Source organism: Mustela erminea, chromosome 11 (genome assembly GCF_009829155.1).
Source record: "Mustela erminea isolate mMusErm1 chromosome 11, mMusErm1.Pri, whole genome shotgun sequence".
Classification (NCBI taxonomy): Eukaryota; Metazoa; Chordata; class Mammalia; order Carnivora; family Mustelidae; genus Mustela; species Mustela erminea.
Genome location: NC_045624.1, coordinates 36,307,063 through 36,322,659, shown reverse-complemented (window position 1 = coordinate 36,322,659; position 15,597 = coordinate 36,307,063). Strand labels below are relative to the sequence as shown.

General features: G+C 40.1%; 1 protein-coding gene across 2 annotated transcripts in view; it reads right to left on the bottom strand.

Moving 5' to 3' along the window:
* Window positions 1-8,784, bottom strand: part of TMEM168 (transmembrane protein 168) — a 35,572-nt gene extending 26,788 nt beyond the window's left edge. Inside the window, exons 1-2 of one of the 2 annotated variants that reach the window (XM_032304060.1) lie at window positions 8,657-8,784; window positions 2,498-3,755 (exon numbers count right to left, since the gene is read on the bottom strand). In XM_032304060.1, the coding sequence (XP_032159951.1) occupies window positions 2,498-3,625 (1,128 nt within the window). In that variant the 5' untranslated portion in view covers window positions 3,626-3,755; window positions 8,657-8,784. Of the gene's footprint in view, window positions 1-2,497; window positions 3,756-8,277; window positions 8,552-8,656 lie in introns of those variants that run through there. The other variant, XM_032304059.1, reaches the window with a different exon arrangement.
* Between the last annotated feature and the right edge of the window lie 6,813 nt (window positions 8,785-15,597).

Here is a 15,597-nt window from a genome sequence, read left to right as displayed (position 1 = left end):
CCATTGTCAGACAACCAATTTAAATAACAAAGGTCAAAGAAGAAATTTCAAGGGTAATTAGAAAATATCTTGTGAGACAGCACACTCCTAGTATAAGATCAGACACACCGATCAATAGAACAAAAAAGAAAGCTCAGAAATAAAGCCTTATATTTCACTGACTTTGGACAAAGGTATCAAGGCAATTCAACAGGGAAAAGGATAGTCTTTTCCCGAAACAATTAGAAAGTCCTATTTTAAAATAATTAGATCTTTACATCATATCACAGACAAAAATTTTTTCAAATTAGATCATACACCTAAATGTAAAAGTTGAAATAATAAAACCACTAGAAGAAAATTGCTATAGAAGAAAAATCTTTGTGACCTAGGATTAAGCAAAGACTTCTTAGATATACTAAAAACACAGTACATAAAGAATAAGTTAATAAATTGGTCTTCATGAAATTAAAAACCTATACTCTTCAAACTGCCATTAAGAAAAAAGGTCTGGAAATAATTTAGTACTATGCAGATAATGTATGTAGGTAATAACAAAGAATGAGCAAGCCTAATCTTAAAAAAAAAAAAAAAAAAAAAAAAAGGATAACTCACAGACTGGGAGAAAACATTTCCCAATCATCTGACCAATGCCCCGTATCCAGAATATAAAAAGGACCCTTAAAGTTCAATCATAAGAAGAGAAGTAACTCAATTTAACAATGGGTAAAAGATTTAGATATTTCAAAAACAAAGATAAGTGAATGACTAATATACATTAAATGAGGCTCAACATCATTAGTCATTAGAGACATACAAAATAAAACCACAATGAGATAGCACTCCACACCCAAATTGAGAGGCATTCTCAAATACATCAACATTAAAATAAAAATAGAACGGAAGGACAGAAGCTGGAAACTGATTCTCTTATTTTTGCTGACCTAGTCTTTGGAAAGCTTTTGTGTACTTGCAATGGTGCACACACAATATTTGAAGACCACTGGTATAAGAAAATAAGAAAGATATGGTGGCTTAGACAATAACTGGTTCACAGGACTTGATGATCTGGAAAGGTGTCAAGCATGAATGAGGCTGATGCAGGGGCGGGGTTGGTTAGGGCTGGAAAAGGACCTAACAGGAAAAGGTGAAGGAAGGAAACAGAACTCTTAAAGAGTTTCTGACATCATCCTCCATCATCATCATCTGGATTCTGACAGTCCCCGGAACTAGCAAGTAAAGTGAGGAAGATAGCCTCAGGCAACACCCACAATGTTTTTTTATCATTTACTCGACTCCCACACAAGCTCTCTGCCCTAGCCCACACGGACAAAAAGGCACCATGCCCAGGCAAGTCTCCACATCTCCCTTCAAACACTCACATCTAAAAATCACTGTGTAGCAAGTAACTGAACCAAAGCAGAAAACTGTACCAAGCACAGGGGACCGTACTTTTTCCCCTACACCTTAATCTGATGTACTCAAATTACATTTCTCATGCCGTATTAATTGTTTACATGCTGCCTCTTCTCAAGCCCATTAGAGATTGTGGCTTAAGACAGACATTTCTTATTCATCTTGCAATCTTCAGCAGCCAGTACAATATATGACATATCCTGTAGTCAATGAAATTCAAATAGAAGACTAGGCTTGTTAATATTATAAATATAAATTCCAACCATGCAATTTAAATATCTTTGTCTACAAAAGAACTTCTAAATTTCTTTAACATATCATGGGCAGCAAATGTATTGTAAAACTCAATTTTTCTTTCTTATGAGAGCCACTCATCTAATAAAGAACCTGATACAGGGGCGCCTGGGTGGCTCAGTGGGTTAAAGCCTCTGCCTTCGGCTCAGGTCGTGATCCCAGGGTCCTGGGATCGAGCCCCACATCGGGCTCTCTGCTCTGCAGGGAGCCTGCTTCCTCCTCTCTCTCTGCCTACCTCTCTGCCTACCTGTGATCTCTGTCTGTCAAATAAATAAATAAAATCTTAAAAAAAAAAAAAAAAAAAAAAAAAGAACCTGATACATTATATATCTAATCACCTTTGACATAAATGGGAAGTGGCTATATAAAAGAAATGTGAAAGACCACTGGACTAGAGAAGCTGGGTAACCTGGTTAGGGCTAGTCCCAGAGACTCTAAATGTTGTCTTCTCAGGCATTCAAGTTTCCTAACCTGTAGGATTAATGTGCAATTTTTAAGCACCCTTCAAATGTTAATATTTAAGGATCTTTAATCTCTCAGTGTTTAACTAATAAACAACTGGAAGGCAGGAGCATTTCACTTGCTGAGTATTCCTAACATTTTGGTATCTCTTTGCTAGAGATAAAACTAAATTATACTGTCAATATTCATTCAGTACTTCAAATCCATGAACAAAAACAAGCATCACAAAAGAGTCTCCTTTTGAAACTGGGAACGTCACTTTTTGATTCTAATAATTTAACTCTTGAAGCAAGCATTTAATCACACATCATAGGCACTGACATAATAAAACAAACTATATGCTTACCTGCCAGGAAACTGCTCCTAAAATCGCTGTTGCAAGAAGACTAAAAAAAACTAACTGCTCTGAAATTAAGCAAAAGTGACGCATTCCTTTGGATGCCATGATTCTATCAAGGCTATTGTTATCTACCCTGTGGGTGAAATATACTTTATGGCAGTCATTTAATTTGGTATGGAATCCCCAAAGAGTTAAGAGAAAAATAATATGGCAAATCATCCAGAAAATTCCAAAAATGGAAAAGCCTGGAATTACAAAATACCAGAGGTGAGTGTCTCTGAGTTTAAATGCTGAAAGAATAAAAAAGGTAAGCTCAATCATTCCTGTGAAAACCACTGAAAGTCTTCTGCATATTCTTCCACGGTACAAAAAGGGTTTCCACCTTTCAGTCACTGAAAGTCCACTAAAATAAATGTCAAGGAAAGGGTCAGTTATCAGGCAGATAAAAAAACATGCAAAAGCAACTGGATTTTTAGGAGTTTCCAATGAGGAGAAAAACAGCAAGACTGCAAAAATAACTAAGTTTGGAATAGCTAAGAAAGACTTCATTCTCAGGTCAATAATCAGCATGGCCAAAGCTACAACAAGTAAAATGACACTCAGAGACTTCTCCACCAACATGGTTGTGCTGGCAATAGCAAATCCAACAAGTTCCAGAAATTCAACTGTGGTTAGTAAAGTGGGTCGATGACGGACATATCCAGAAATTCTCTCCACCAAAGCACATAATATCCTTAATACTATGGAAGTTAGAAGCAAATATTTGGTTGATTCTTCTTTCACATCATTTTTAAAGGATGAATTGTCAAGAAAACATAGGAGGCCAAGCAAGAATCCAAACCAAAGATTGGAGAGACTTAAACTTGCTGCTTCCATTGAAAAATAATAATAGAGTATGCTGGCAATTCCAAGAACGAAAAGACCAAGAATAAAAATTACCAAAATTAAGGAATTTGCTGTTTTTTCCCATCTTACATAAAGACCTAAGCATATAGCAACCAGTAAATTGATTCTGGCTAAATAGCCAAGATAACGCACTGAAGAATGCATATTCACTTCTCTGTTGACTTCTTCCAGTCTTGTCATTGCTAAATACAGACAATGACTAAAGCAGTAACGCAGTGATTTACACATGTAATCTGGCAATTTGGGCTTTCTCCCCGTGGTAGAAAAATTAACTGCTTGATTTTCATCCAGCAAATCCAACGTATCCGTAACTCCTATTTCAACATTTCCTCTTGGTGGAATTTTTGTTTATAGTGGTCTAAAAAGAAGAAAAAAATATGTCAGTGTTAATTTTATATAATTTATCTGTTATATCTCTCTTCTTTGTACAAAATAATAAGTCAGAAATAAAGTTTCTTCTGAAACTCAATTTTAAATTTGACTTGCACGTATTTTAATTGTAATTGTTTTTGGTTTAAAAACTCAGTTTATCCAAATAAAAATGACAGCGTCTTCTACTTAACATATGCTAAGAAGTATGACTAAATCACCATCAGTAAAACTGTTTTTCCAAAGACTAAGCCATTCTTACTTCAGTGGTTGGTTTTTCAACTACTATGTGCAAATGTGAGATTCCCAACCTGGCTTAGATTGTAGAAGATGGATTTGGCACCATCAAAAACTACTCAGCAGCTAACCGAATGATTTATGTCTAATTTGAAAAGCACCAGTATCCAATAATAGCAACTGTTCCTACCTGCCTAAAATCCTCTCCATCTTTTTACAAGGCAGCTCTAACAGGCTATAAAATTTTAGTCTTTACATTGTTTAATAAACTTACCAGAAGTAAAGCTTAACTGTATTAAAGTGCATCCCTAAAGCTAACCCATAATTTTCCCTGTACTTTTAGCACTACTAAATTACTTGGATTATCAAACCTCCTTTCTAGATCTAAATACTATCTCTGTAGCAAACCACTTCCTGAACTTTCTAGTCAAAATTGTAAAGTGAGAATGCTAACCAATATTTACTGTAAATTAAACTTTATACTTGTACTTTTAAAAAGTTAACAATTATTTGCTAAAGAACTCAGATAATTATTTTAATCTTTGAGTGCCCCCACAAATTGCACTTAAAACATGACAGTGGTCAAAAAGTGCTTTACCTATCTACCAGATAATTCTTCAAAGTTTCTGGTATACTGTTTCAGAACTGATCCATTCAACAGCTCACAGTCACACTAAATATCCACAGAGAATTCAACCAGACAAAAATTTAAAAAATGACTCGTTTGTAATCAGCTTATTATATTTTTTTAATAGTAGGACACATGAGGGGTGCCTGGGTGGCTCAGTCCATTAGGGTCTACCTTCAGCTCAGGTCATAATCCCCTGGTCCTGGGATCGAGCCCGCACTGGGCTCCTTGCTTTGCAGGGAGCCCACTTCTCACTCACTTTTCTCCCTCTGCCTGTAGATCCCCCTGCTTATGTGCCTTCTCTCTCTGACAAATAAAATCTTGAAAAAAAAAAAATAGTAGGACACTAAAAGAAAGACTTGACAGAAATATGATAACCTGGAATTAACCCTTAATTAACCATTTGGTTAGAGAAGAATTTTACTGAGTGACAATCTTACAGTCTCTGGGATGTTCCAAGTACTATTACTAATTCTACTTCAACAAGGATTTTTTTTTTTTTTTTTTTTTTTTTACAAATAAGCCTACTTAAGTATTCTGATTTTCCTCAATTACATTTTCACCCAATCATTTCTTAAGATACCATACACTGCTAAAGAAAATATCTGCCTTTGGTACATTTTGGCTTTACCTGTTTTGCCTATATGTTAGACATTGATAAAAATCTAGAGGGCTTTGCATTTTTTTAAACATCACTCCTGTAATATAATCGTTCAATAAATACGCTGGAATATAGATCCTCAAAGGGTTGTTGGTACGGTCTGGACTTAGACAACTGAACACTGCTAAAGAAAAAAAATAATCACACACCAGGCTCAATGGCTGCCACTCAGTTCATGAGACATCCTTCTGTTTCTTTGGTCACCACTCTCCCATTCTTTTTGACTATCCAACCTCTTCCTTATTCTCAAATCTTTGACACCCACTTCCCACTCACTGCACTCTCACTAGATGACTGCCTCCAACAGAGTTGTCAGAAGAGAGCTTACTTGAGTTTCCAACACCACAAACCCACCTCTACCAACATCTCCTGATACAGGGCAAGAAGGGTATCCCTTCCCTATCCAAGACTAAATCTTTCAGCCATACTGGATAACTTTTCCCCTCTACCCCTTCAGAACTTCACAATCTCCTCGCTCTCAAACTCCCACTCTTTCTTATCCATTAGCACTTAAATATTTGCAAAGCTCTTTTTAAAAATACAAAAAAAAAAAAAAAACCCAACCAGAAACAAAACCAATTTTCATGCACCCCCATATTCTCTTCCAAGTTCAATCTTCTATCCTCTTTTGACAGCTACTATTTGATTGCTTTACCTCCCACACCACTCAACAATGGTTCCCACCATACGACAAACTGCTCTGCCAAATTCTAAAATGACCTATAAGCTCCTAAAAACAATGCATCCTTTTTATTTATTATCCTGCACTTTCTTCAAGCAACCTTTGACACTGTAGGCTTCTCTCGATTTCTGAAACCTAACTTTCCTTAAGCTTTCAAAGACCAACATTCATATTTTCTTCCTAATTTAGTGACCTCTCCTCCTCTGTCTTCTTGCAGACTCTTGATTCTCAATCCATTTCTTAGATGTTCAATCCCAGGCCTAGGCTTTTCTCTCACTGTATACTTTCTATGAGCAATCTCATCTATTTCCATGTCTTCAATTATTCTCTCTCCTTAATGATATACATATATCAATCTACCTGATAGATATAAAAGCACCAGCTCTCTTAGAGGTAAAATGCTAGAAAAATGGTAAACAAGGGTGCCTTGGTGGCTCAGTCAGTTAAGTGGCTACTTCAGCTCAGGTCATGATCTCGGGGTCCTGGGATTGAGCCCCACATCCGACTCCTTGATCAGTGGGAATCTGTTTCTCCTTCTACTCTCACTGTGCTCGTGCTCTTTCTTGCAAACAAATAATTTTAAAAAAGGTAAACATGTAAATTATACCCATAACATCCATATTATAGAATATATGTTACCACACTGTCAAAATCAACATGTAGAATATTTCTAAATGGCTAATTTACAAGTCTTTCCACGTTCTGAACTTCTTCCAAGGACAAAGTGAATCAGAGAGTAGAACAACAAAGCATCACAGACTTTTCAACTGGTCTGCCATTACTTGATTCAATGAGAAATTACTTGCCAGAGAGAGAAAAATGGAGCACAGAAGAGTCAATAGGCATAGGGGAACTCCCAGAGTCTGTTTTGTATAACCCCGCATACTACTCTAACCCTCCTCTCCTTCACCACCTATACTGAGTCCTCACCAAGTCCCATCCACTTGTCTTCCTATACATATCTTAAATGTTTCTATTTCCATCCCCAAAGTCAAAATCCCAATTTTGGCCACCATCATGTCATGCTTGAATGTCTCCCTATATCTACCACTGCTCTCTCCAAGAAGTGTCCCTTGTAAAATAAAAAAAAAATTTGTTAGTTCACTCTGTTATATAAAAACCTTCCAATGTCTTCCCATCATCTTAAGCAATAAAGCCTAAACTCCTTAAAACGCCTTCTAAGGCCTTCTGGATATGAATAACTTTCCTACTGCATCTTTTTTCCTCTTAGACTTTGTATTCCAGCACTACTGACCTTTCAATTCTGAAGTGTATCACTGCTATCCCCTTTGCAGGTACACTTCTTCCCTCTTCCTAGACCCATCCCGGTCCTCATACCTGGCTCACTCCTACTCTTCAGGTCTCACTAAAATCACTTTCTTGGTGAGATTACCCCTGACTCATTTATATGATCCCTGCACTTCTTCTATAATAAGAAAATGCTGATTCTCATTTGTTTAAGGTCTGCATTCCCTACTACATCAATAAGGTCTCTGAAAGTTGGGCTTTAATACTGTGCACTCATGTCTTAGCAGAAAATTTGGCACCAAGTAGATATTCAACAAGCACCTGTGTAAGAAACTGAGACTAATACAGAAATAATTATATTTAATAACAATGCCAGTTATTGGATGCTTATTAACATAAGAGAATAAAGTGTAATATCCCACAGCTCATAAGTAACAGAACCAAGGGAGAGTCCATGAATGTTTGGCCTCTTTCTCTTTTCGCCTACTTCAGCCTTCACTTAATTCCTCCAAATTCCTCCAAACCAGTTAGTTCTCTTCCGTGACCTACCTCTAGGGAATGTATCACTAGAGCCACTACATACACACTGTATCACCTGCATCAGCTTTGGACTTACAAACTATTTCCGTCCCATCTAGGAGAGGCGTCCATACGGAGCACCCAAGGTCGGGGAATTCCCGTGCTTTGATTCTATGAACTCATGTTAACTCTTTGGGCCCATTACAAACGAGGACAGTCAACTTAAATATTCAATCTCTTAGTACTGGGGCAACAAGAGCAATTCTTCCAGAAAGAACCTGCCTGTTCTCTACCACCCCTCTACTTTGGGAGAAGGCAACCATAACTGGGGGCCCAACTGCCTGGGGTACCACGGGGGATATGGAGCACCCCACCTTTCATCCTCAAACCCCACCGTCAACTACTCCCGGGTCAGGTATCACCACCTCTACCCCGGGTGACCGGCTGTGCGGAGCTAGGCTCTCGAAATATGCAGAGCCCTGGGCAGCGTCTGTGCTCAGGTCTTGCCACCCCGCTGTTCACCCCGACCCCCCTACCTGACTCGGCCGCCGCCACCAACGCTCTCTCAACCCCCCCCGAGTCGGCTCTGGGGCCAATACAGTAAAGGGAGGGCCCTTGGGGCTGAGCATGCGACTCGGCGCTGGGAGGTGGCACGCCGGGGAGTGGGGGGTCGAGGGCCGGAGGCCACAGGCACTAACACAGGCCAGCCTCGTTGGAAACTTTCTCCGTTACCGGTTCGACCGCGGCCGCCATGTTCCTGCCGCCGAATCCACGACGGTACGGAACGCCGCCGGGGTCAAACCGCGCAGCGCGCTTCCTCCCTAAGGCCCGGCCCCCTCCCCGCCCAAACTGTCCGTGCCGCCGCCGCGGCGGCAGGTGTGCCTGGCGTTGCGATAGCACACACGCACCCCCTACCTAGGGTGCCTACTGAGTCCAGTTTCCTTCGCCTTCTGGGACTTAGGATCGGCGGGCCAACAGGGAGCGGGAGGACCACCAAGGATCACGTAGACCGTGACCGTGAAGCCTCTAGGCCGCCGCCGGGAGCTGGACCGAAACTGGGCCAGGACAGGCGGGACGGTCCGCACGTGGGCTGTAAATACCGCAGGAGGCGTTGCTGTTCTGCGGTACCTATGGCATAATGCGTGGCTTTGTGTCCGCCGGACTAGCTGAAGCCCAAGCTCCTTAGGCTCGCCTGCAAAGCCCTTCTCGCCGCCTTTTCTAATGAAGTCTCCTTTTAAAAATCACCGCCTGGGTCTTCACTCCACCGACACAGCACTGAGCTCCCCAAGCCTGGCTTGTTCCTTTCCCCTTCTTCCACCTCCCCTTAGACGTTCACCAACCTTGTTCTTCTTATTATTTTTTAATTTTTAATTTTTAAAATTAACATGTTAATATTATTGGCTTTAGGGGTACGGGTCTGTGATTAATCAGTCGCCCAGGCCTGATTCTTACTTGTACTCGAACAAACTGAATAAATGTAGGGGAGGCAGCGCTTCACAACAGCGGAGTCCGGTGGTTTTGGAGTTTGGATCCTGGTTCTTCCTCTTTTCTATGTGCAACCGGTGTTGGTCTGTTAAAAAAAAAAAAAAAAGGTAACTAAACCTTCCTTGCAAAGATATTGTGTAAATAGTATTTTTTTTTTCTGGCAGAAGGTAGGCCTTCAAAAAACTATGAATTCCTTTCCCCTTTCTAAGAAGCCTTCCCTTTCTGCCTGTCTTCTATCCCTTCCATCATTTTCTGCTCCTTGTAGCTCTTAGGTCAGTTAATCTCTCTGAACCCCAGTTTTCTCATGTGTTAATAACACCCACCTCACAGGGCTGTCTGTTGTAGGGATTAAATGAAATCATGTATGTAAACAAATACCTTAAAACTTTAAGATGTTTTATCCACTTTAGGACAAAGCTCAAAATCCTTTAACAGGTATGGACAAGTTCTGTAGCCTGGCCCTTTTTTTACCTCCAGCTTGACTCCCACAACACTCCCCCAGTTGTCTGCACCCTACTCTGCTTTCATGTCCTCAAATGCCAGGGCATGTCCAGTTTTGCTCAAGATTAAATCGACTTGGTGTGCTACAATGGTTGTTACTTAAACATGTGTTAAATAAAATGATAGAACACAATAGACCTCCAACAATCACTAGTTCTCTCCCATTTATTTTGTTAGTATCATCTATACTTTTATATCAACGATACTTTATTCTTATCTTTGCTGTGAATTTCTTCATTTTCATTTAATAGATGTTAGGGGGTTGGGGTAGGCAGCAGATCAATAGTGATAAAGAACTCTCAGACTCAGATTCCTCCTATGTAAATAAGAAGTGTGAGACTCTGTCCAGACTCCTGTCTTGACTCTAAAAGCAGTCACTAGCCAATTCCCAAATCTGTAACTGTCTTTGCAGAACACCTGTCACATTTCCAACTACCTACTAGATGTTTCTACTTGAGTACATTGCCATCACTTCTAATTCAATTTCCTTTTAATTAAATACATATATAATTTGTGGGTTGGTTGGTTGGTTTTGCGTTCCCACCACCATTCTGTGTTTGGAGAATTCCCCACCTTAGGAGTCTAGTGGCTGAATCTGAAATGCCACATTCTTGTTCTACCAGTCATGTACACCAGCTGGGAGCTGTGGGACTCAAAAAAGCAAACACAGAAAGCCATGCTTCCTGAGTAACTGCAGAAGCATAGCGAGGTAGGCTCCTGGGACAATAGAGTGGTTCTAGCAGCTGGCCTCCAGCATCCAGGGTTAGTGGTGTCAGTGACTAAAGCTGCCTGCACATGCCTACAGCAACCCTAAAGCCGTCTCCCATCAGTTCAGTGTGTTGTCACTGGTTGTACTCTCTGACCACGCAGGTCCAAGCTCCGTTTCCAGCCATCCTCTGAGCTACCCCAGTATCCTCCAATAAATTTGTTTTTGGCTGAAATCAGCCACAACTGTTTCCTGTTCCTTAGCACGAAGGTCTCTCATTAAAACAGCGCTTTTTCATCTTCCTCAAACATGATCCACGGCCTTGTGACCTTGAAACTATCTTTGATGCTTGTTATCTTGTCAGTATACTTCAGAATACTTCAGTGAGATGTGTATGTGTTTGAGAGTTAACTTTCATCTGCGCACTCCAGGGTGGATAATTAGCATTTGAAAGACTAATCAGGAATCTTCACTATAAAGTTGGATGCATAAACGCTTCCACGATCACTGTTAATCTGCACTAGAGGTATGTTAATTAACATAAAAGATGATAAATAATTTTTCATTGAGGAAATAACAGGTGTTCAAGATATGTGGCTGGCTAGAATGTTGTACAGGCACTTTTGTTCTTGCCTAAATGGACTATGTGTAAGAAGCTTCTGAATGTGGCCTACTGACAGCTTCAGAATGGCTCCCGAATCTAGAACGCTGTTTAGTACTGTGGCGAATCTAGAACGCTGTTTAGTACTGTGGCACCAAATATTTTTTGTGTAGTGTTTTGTTTTGTGTGTGTGTGTGTGTGTGTGTCTGCTTGTTGATAAATATTCATCTGTGCAGTTGCATGAAGTCTGAGACTGGGTTTCACGCTAGGACACCACCTAGTAGTCCAGGGAGAGGGGAGCTCTCATCCATCATTAGTTGCTGAAGGCTGCCAGTATCGACTAGAAGAACCTGACCATTGTGAAGGCCAAGTATTGTTCGTCTTCATTCACTCCACTTCTTAATCATTTCTTTTCAAATTCCACTGTCACTACCCTAGTTGAGGTCCTAACCCCTGAGTTACTTCAGCAACTTCTGCGGTTTGTCCTTTCAAAGCCAGCCTCACCCCCGTCTAATCGATTACCGTAACTGATACTCTCAGAGCGCCATTCTGTGTCACTTCTTAGACTAAAGCCAGTGACTTCTGCAGGCTACAGGATCAAGTCCAAACCCCTTCTCCTGGCACCTGAGGCCCTCCAAAGATGAACTAAACACCACTCTGCCTGGTAACATTTATCCTGAAATTAGAAGAATTAGGGCCAGTTCCTGACATCTGGCACATCCTCAGCCAGACACCTGGCTCTCAAGCAGCCGCTTCGGAACCGCCTCAGTGACAGGAGAGCTCCAGCTGCTGTTACCGATGGCAGTGTCCTGATCCTAATGGCAGGAACAGCCATTCTTCAACCCTCGGTTCCATGCAGGCACGGTGTGTGCGCTCCAGGCCGAATATCTCACCCAGAGGAATTATGTCAGTCTAGGAACACCTGTGGAAATACCTTTTTTTCCCTTAAATCAAGGGAGGAGGGGAGGCAGAACCTGGGGCAGGATAAATGGATGATGATATCTATTTCAGTCCTCTCTGGCAGGGAGTCACAGAGGAGTCCTACATTGTTTCTTCCCATCTTCTTTCTTGTTTTTCCTCCTACTTCTTTCCAATCTCCAGAGCTGAACCAACTCAGGATCTTCATACATGATCTGCTGGGTCTACTCCCTTGTTATTTCTGTGTAGTACTTTGAGATTACAAAGTGCTTTCACCTATGTGCTATCATTCAATCTCTGTAAAAGCTGATGATGTAAATATCACCATCATCATTTTACAGGTAAAATAACCAAGGTCCAGAGAAATTACACTGTCCTGAGCAGTGGCTTAAACCTCAGTCTTTCAGCTTCAAGTCATCAAGTGCAACTTTCTAAATATCATTTCCCTCTGGGGGGAACACAGGTATTTCTGTCTCATTATTACTATAAACAGTAAGCAGGAAAATGTTACAGTGTTCACTTCTGGCATACTCTTTAGAATCCTCTGGAAGATTCTTAACCTACTCCCATACCCAGGCCCAGCGCAGATCAATTAAACCAGTCTTCTCTGGAGTGAGTCCCAGGTAGATAGTGTGTTTTATTAAAGATTCTTCCTGCCCTGCTGGGTGCCTCCCCCGGCACATGTAAAGCAAGTTTTGAGAACCATTGGGTTATTGATATCAGTGTAGTGGTTCTACAAGTGTGGTTCCCTAGACCAGAGGTATCAGCATCATCTGGAAACTAGTTAGAAATGCAAATTATCAGCCCCACCCTCCAGATCTACTGAATCAGAAATTCTAAGGGTAGAGCCCAGATTTTAGGATTAGGTGCATATATCAAAAAGCTCAACAACCATGGCTTAATACCAGTTTATTTCTCACATAAAAAGTCTAGAGATAGGTATTCTAGAGCAGATGTGGTGTTTCTTGGTGTTAAAGATCCTGATTCCTTTTCTCTTATTTCCCTTCCACTAAGAACATGGCTTCCTCCTCATAGTGCAAGATAAAAATAACCTTTTAAAAAATGCATTTCGGCGTGCCTGGGTGGCTCAGTGGGTTGAAGCCTCTGCCTTTGGCTCAGGTCCTGATCTCAGAGTTCTGAAATCCAGCCCCACATCAGGATCTCTGCTCAGCAGGGAGCCTGCTTCCCCTCCTCTCTCTCTGCCTGCCTCTCTGCCTACTTGTGATCTCTGTCAAATAAATAAATAAATAAATCTTTAAAAAAATAAAAATAAAAATAAAAAATGCATTTTCTTTGCATAGATTCTTGAAATCCAAAGATGCTGATAAAAGGTCTGGCGCCAATCTGATTCCCATTCCTCTGTATGTCTTTTCTCCTAGCTTTGAGAAAACTCTCCTTATTCTAAATCTTCCAAAATTTCATATGTGGATGTTTAGAAAAACCCCATATTTTTATTTAGCAATCCTATTTTATTACAGGATTTTAAACATTCTTAAATTCTGGAAAAATGTTGGCATTATTTTTTTCCATATTTTCTTTTCTTTTCCTCTAGTATCTGGAACTCTGATTTCTGAACTATGTTGGAATTGTATCTAATCTTCATGTTTCTTTCCTAGTTTTAACTCTTTTCTTCTTCGTGCTTTTTTCTGGAAGAATTCTTCGGTTTAATCTTATGGCCAGTAATTTATTTCTTAGACTATTTAAAAATTTTTTCCCTAGGCTTCTACTTTCTTTTTCTCCTTCCTTCCTTCCTTCCCTGCCTCCTATCAAGGGGAAAAGTAGGCAGAGAGGCAGGCAGAAAGAGGGGGAAGCATCTGCTACCCTTTAATGATCTCTTGGTTATTTTATGGCATTTTCCTCCTTTAAGGATACTAAACATACCTGTTGTAAGGGTGTTCTGAATGCTCCTTTGACTCCATTTCATCAGCTTCGAAGTTCTTCCATTTGTTGGATCTGCCGTCTTTCATGGCGGTGACTTTCTTTCAGGTATTAGGAGCTGCATCTCTCTTTGCTGCTGCAGCTTCCCAGCTGTGGTCCCTAAGTCTTTTTGTTTTAGTCTTTTAGACTGAAAAGTATTGTTTGCTTTCCATTCTTAAAGAGGGCTCACAGTTCTCTGGAAACTTACCTTCTAATTTTCAGTGTACCTATATTTATATCAAATGATTTAAAACATATTCTCTTGTATTTCTCTGGAGTCAACATAGGAAGGAGCTATTATTGCATATGCTGATATTGTCTTCTCGAATTTAGTTTTTATTTTCTGAGTATTACTTTCTAGAAAACATATTACATTTTAAAGCATTTGACCGTCTCACTAAATTTTTTAATATTAAGCACTTTTCCCCCTAAAAATAATAATAATCACTTATTTTTTTCCATTTATTATGCTGCTTAATTTTTAAATCCATATTTAAAGCATTATTTAATTATTTTTGTTTAAGTAAACAGTGAAAGCAGATCTTGGCATGTCCCTGACATGAATGGAAATACTTCAAGGATCTTCATCATTAAACATAGTCTTGATGGTTAATTAATTAATTAATTAAAGATTTATTTATTTATTTATTTATTTGACAGACAGATATCACAGGTAGGCAGAGAGGCAAGCAGAGAGAGAGAAGGGAAGCAGGCTCCCTGCTGAGCAGAGAGCCCGATGTGGGGCTCAATCCCAGGACCCTGGGATCATGACCCGAGCCGAAGGCAGAGGCTTTAACACACTGAGCCACCCAGGTGCCCCTTGTTGGTTAATTTAAAGGGAATATTTAAAGAATACATTTTATTCATTCTTAAGAAATTTTTCATTGTGTGTTTGTTTCAGATATTGGTTTTGAATTCAAATTCTTTTTTTTTTTTTTAACATTTTATTTATTTATTTGACAGAGAGAGAGCGTGTGCACAAGCAGGGGGAGCGAGAGGCAGAGGGAGAAGCAGGATCCTCACCAAGCAGGGAGACTGATATGAAGCTTGGTCCCAGCCCTGGGATCATGACTTGAGCCGAAGGCAAACGCTTAACCACTGAGCCACCTAGGCATCCCAAATTCAAATTCTTTTTAAGGATCTTTCGAGATGTTCATATGGTTTTCCCTCACTGATCCACTGATAGATAGGTTAACCTCTCATACTGACTACTCCTACGATTGATCTATCTTCGTGATTCTGGAATAAATCCTCATTGGTCTTTTAGTGAATTATTAAATTAAGTGTTCAAGATTTTATTTTTGATATTGATAAGTTTTTAAGTGAGAAGTATACATGGTTGCTTTTTTTAAAGATTTTATTTATTTATTTGACAGACAGAAATCACAAGTAGGCAGAGAGGCAGGCAGAAAGAGAGGGGGAAGCAGGCTCCCCGCTGAGCACAGAGTCCCATGCAGGGCTCCATCCCAGGGCCCTGAGATCATGACCTCAGCCCAAGGCAGAGGCTTAACCCACTGAGCCAGGTGCCCCAGTGTACATGGTTTTATTTTCTAGTATTATCTTTTTAGGTTTTGGTATAAGTGGTATATTTGTTCCATTGAATGAACATGATAGCTTTCCCCTTTCTTCTATTTGGTGCAACAAGTGATTTGGTATGGAAATCATCCTTAAGTTTGAAGGGACTAAATCCTGAAGCCTGTGGGTCTGGAGGCATCTTTCTGAGAGGTA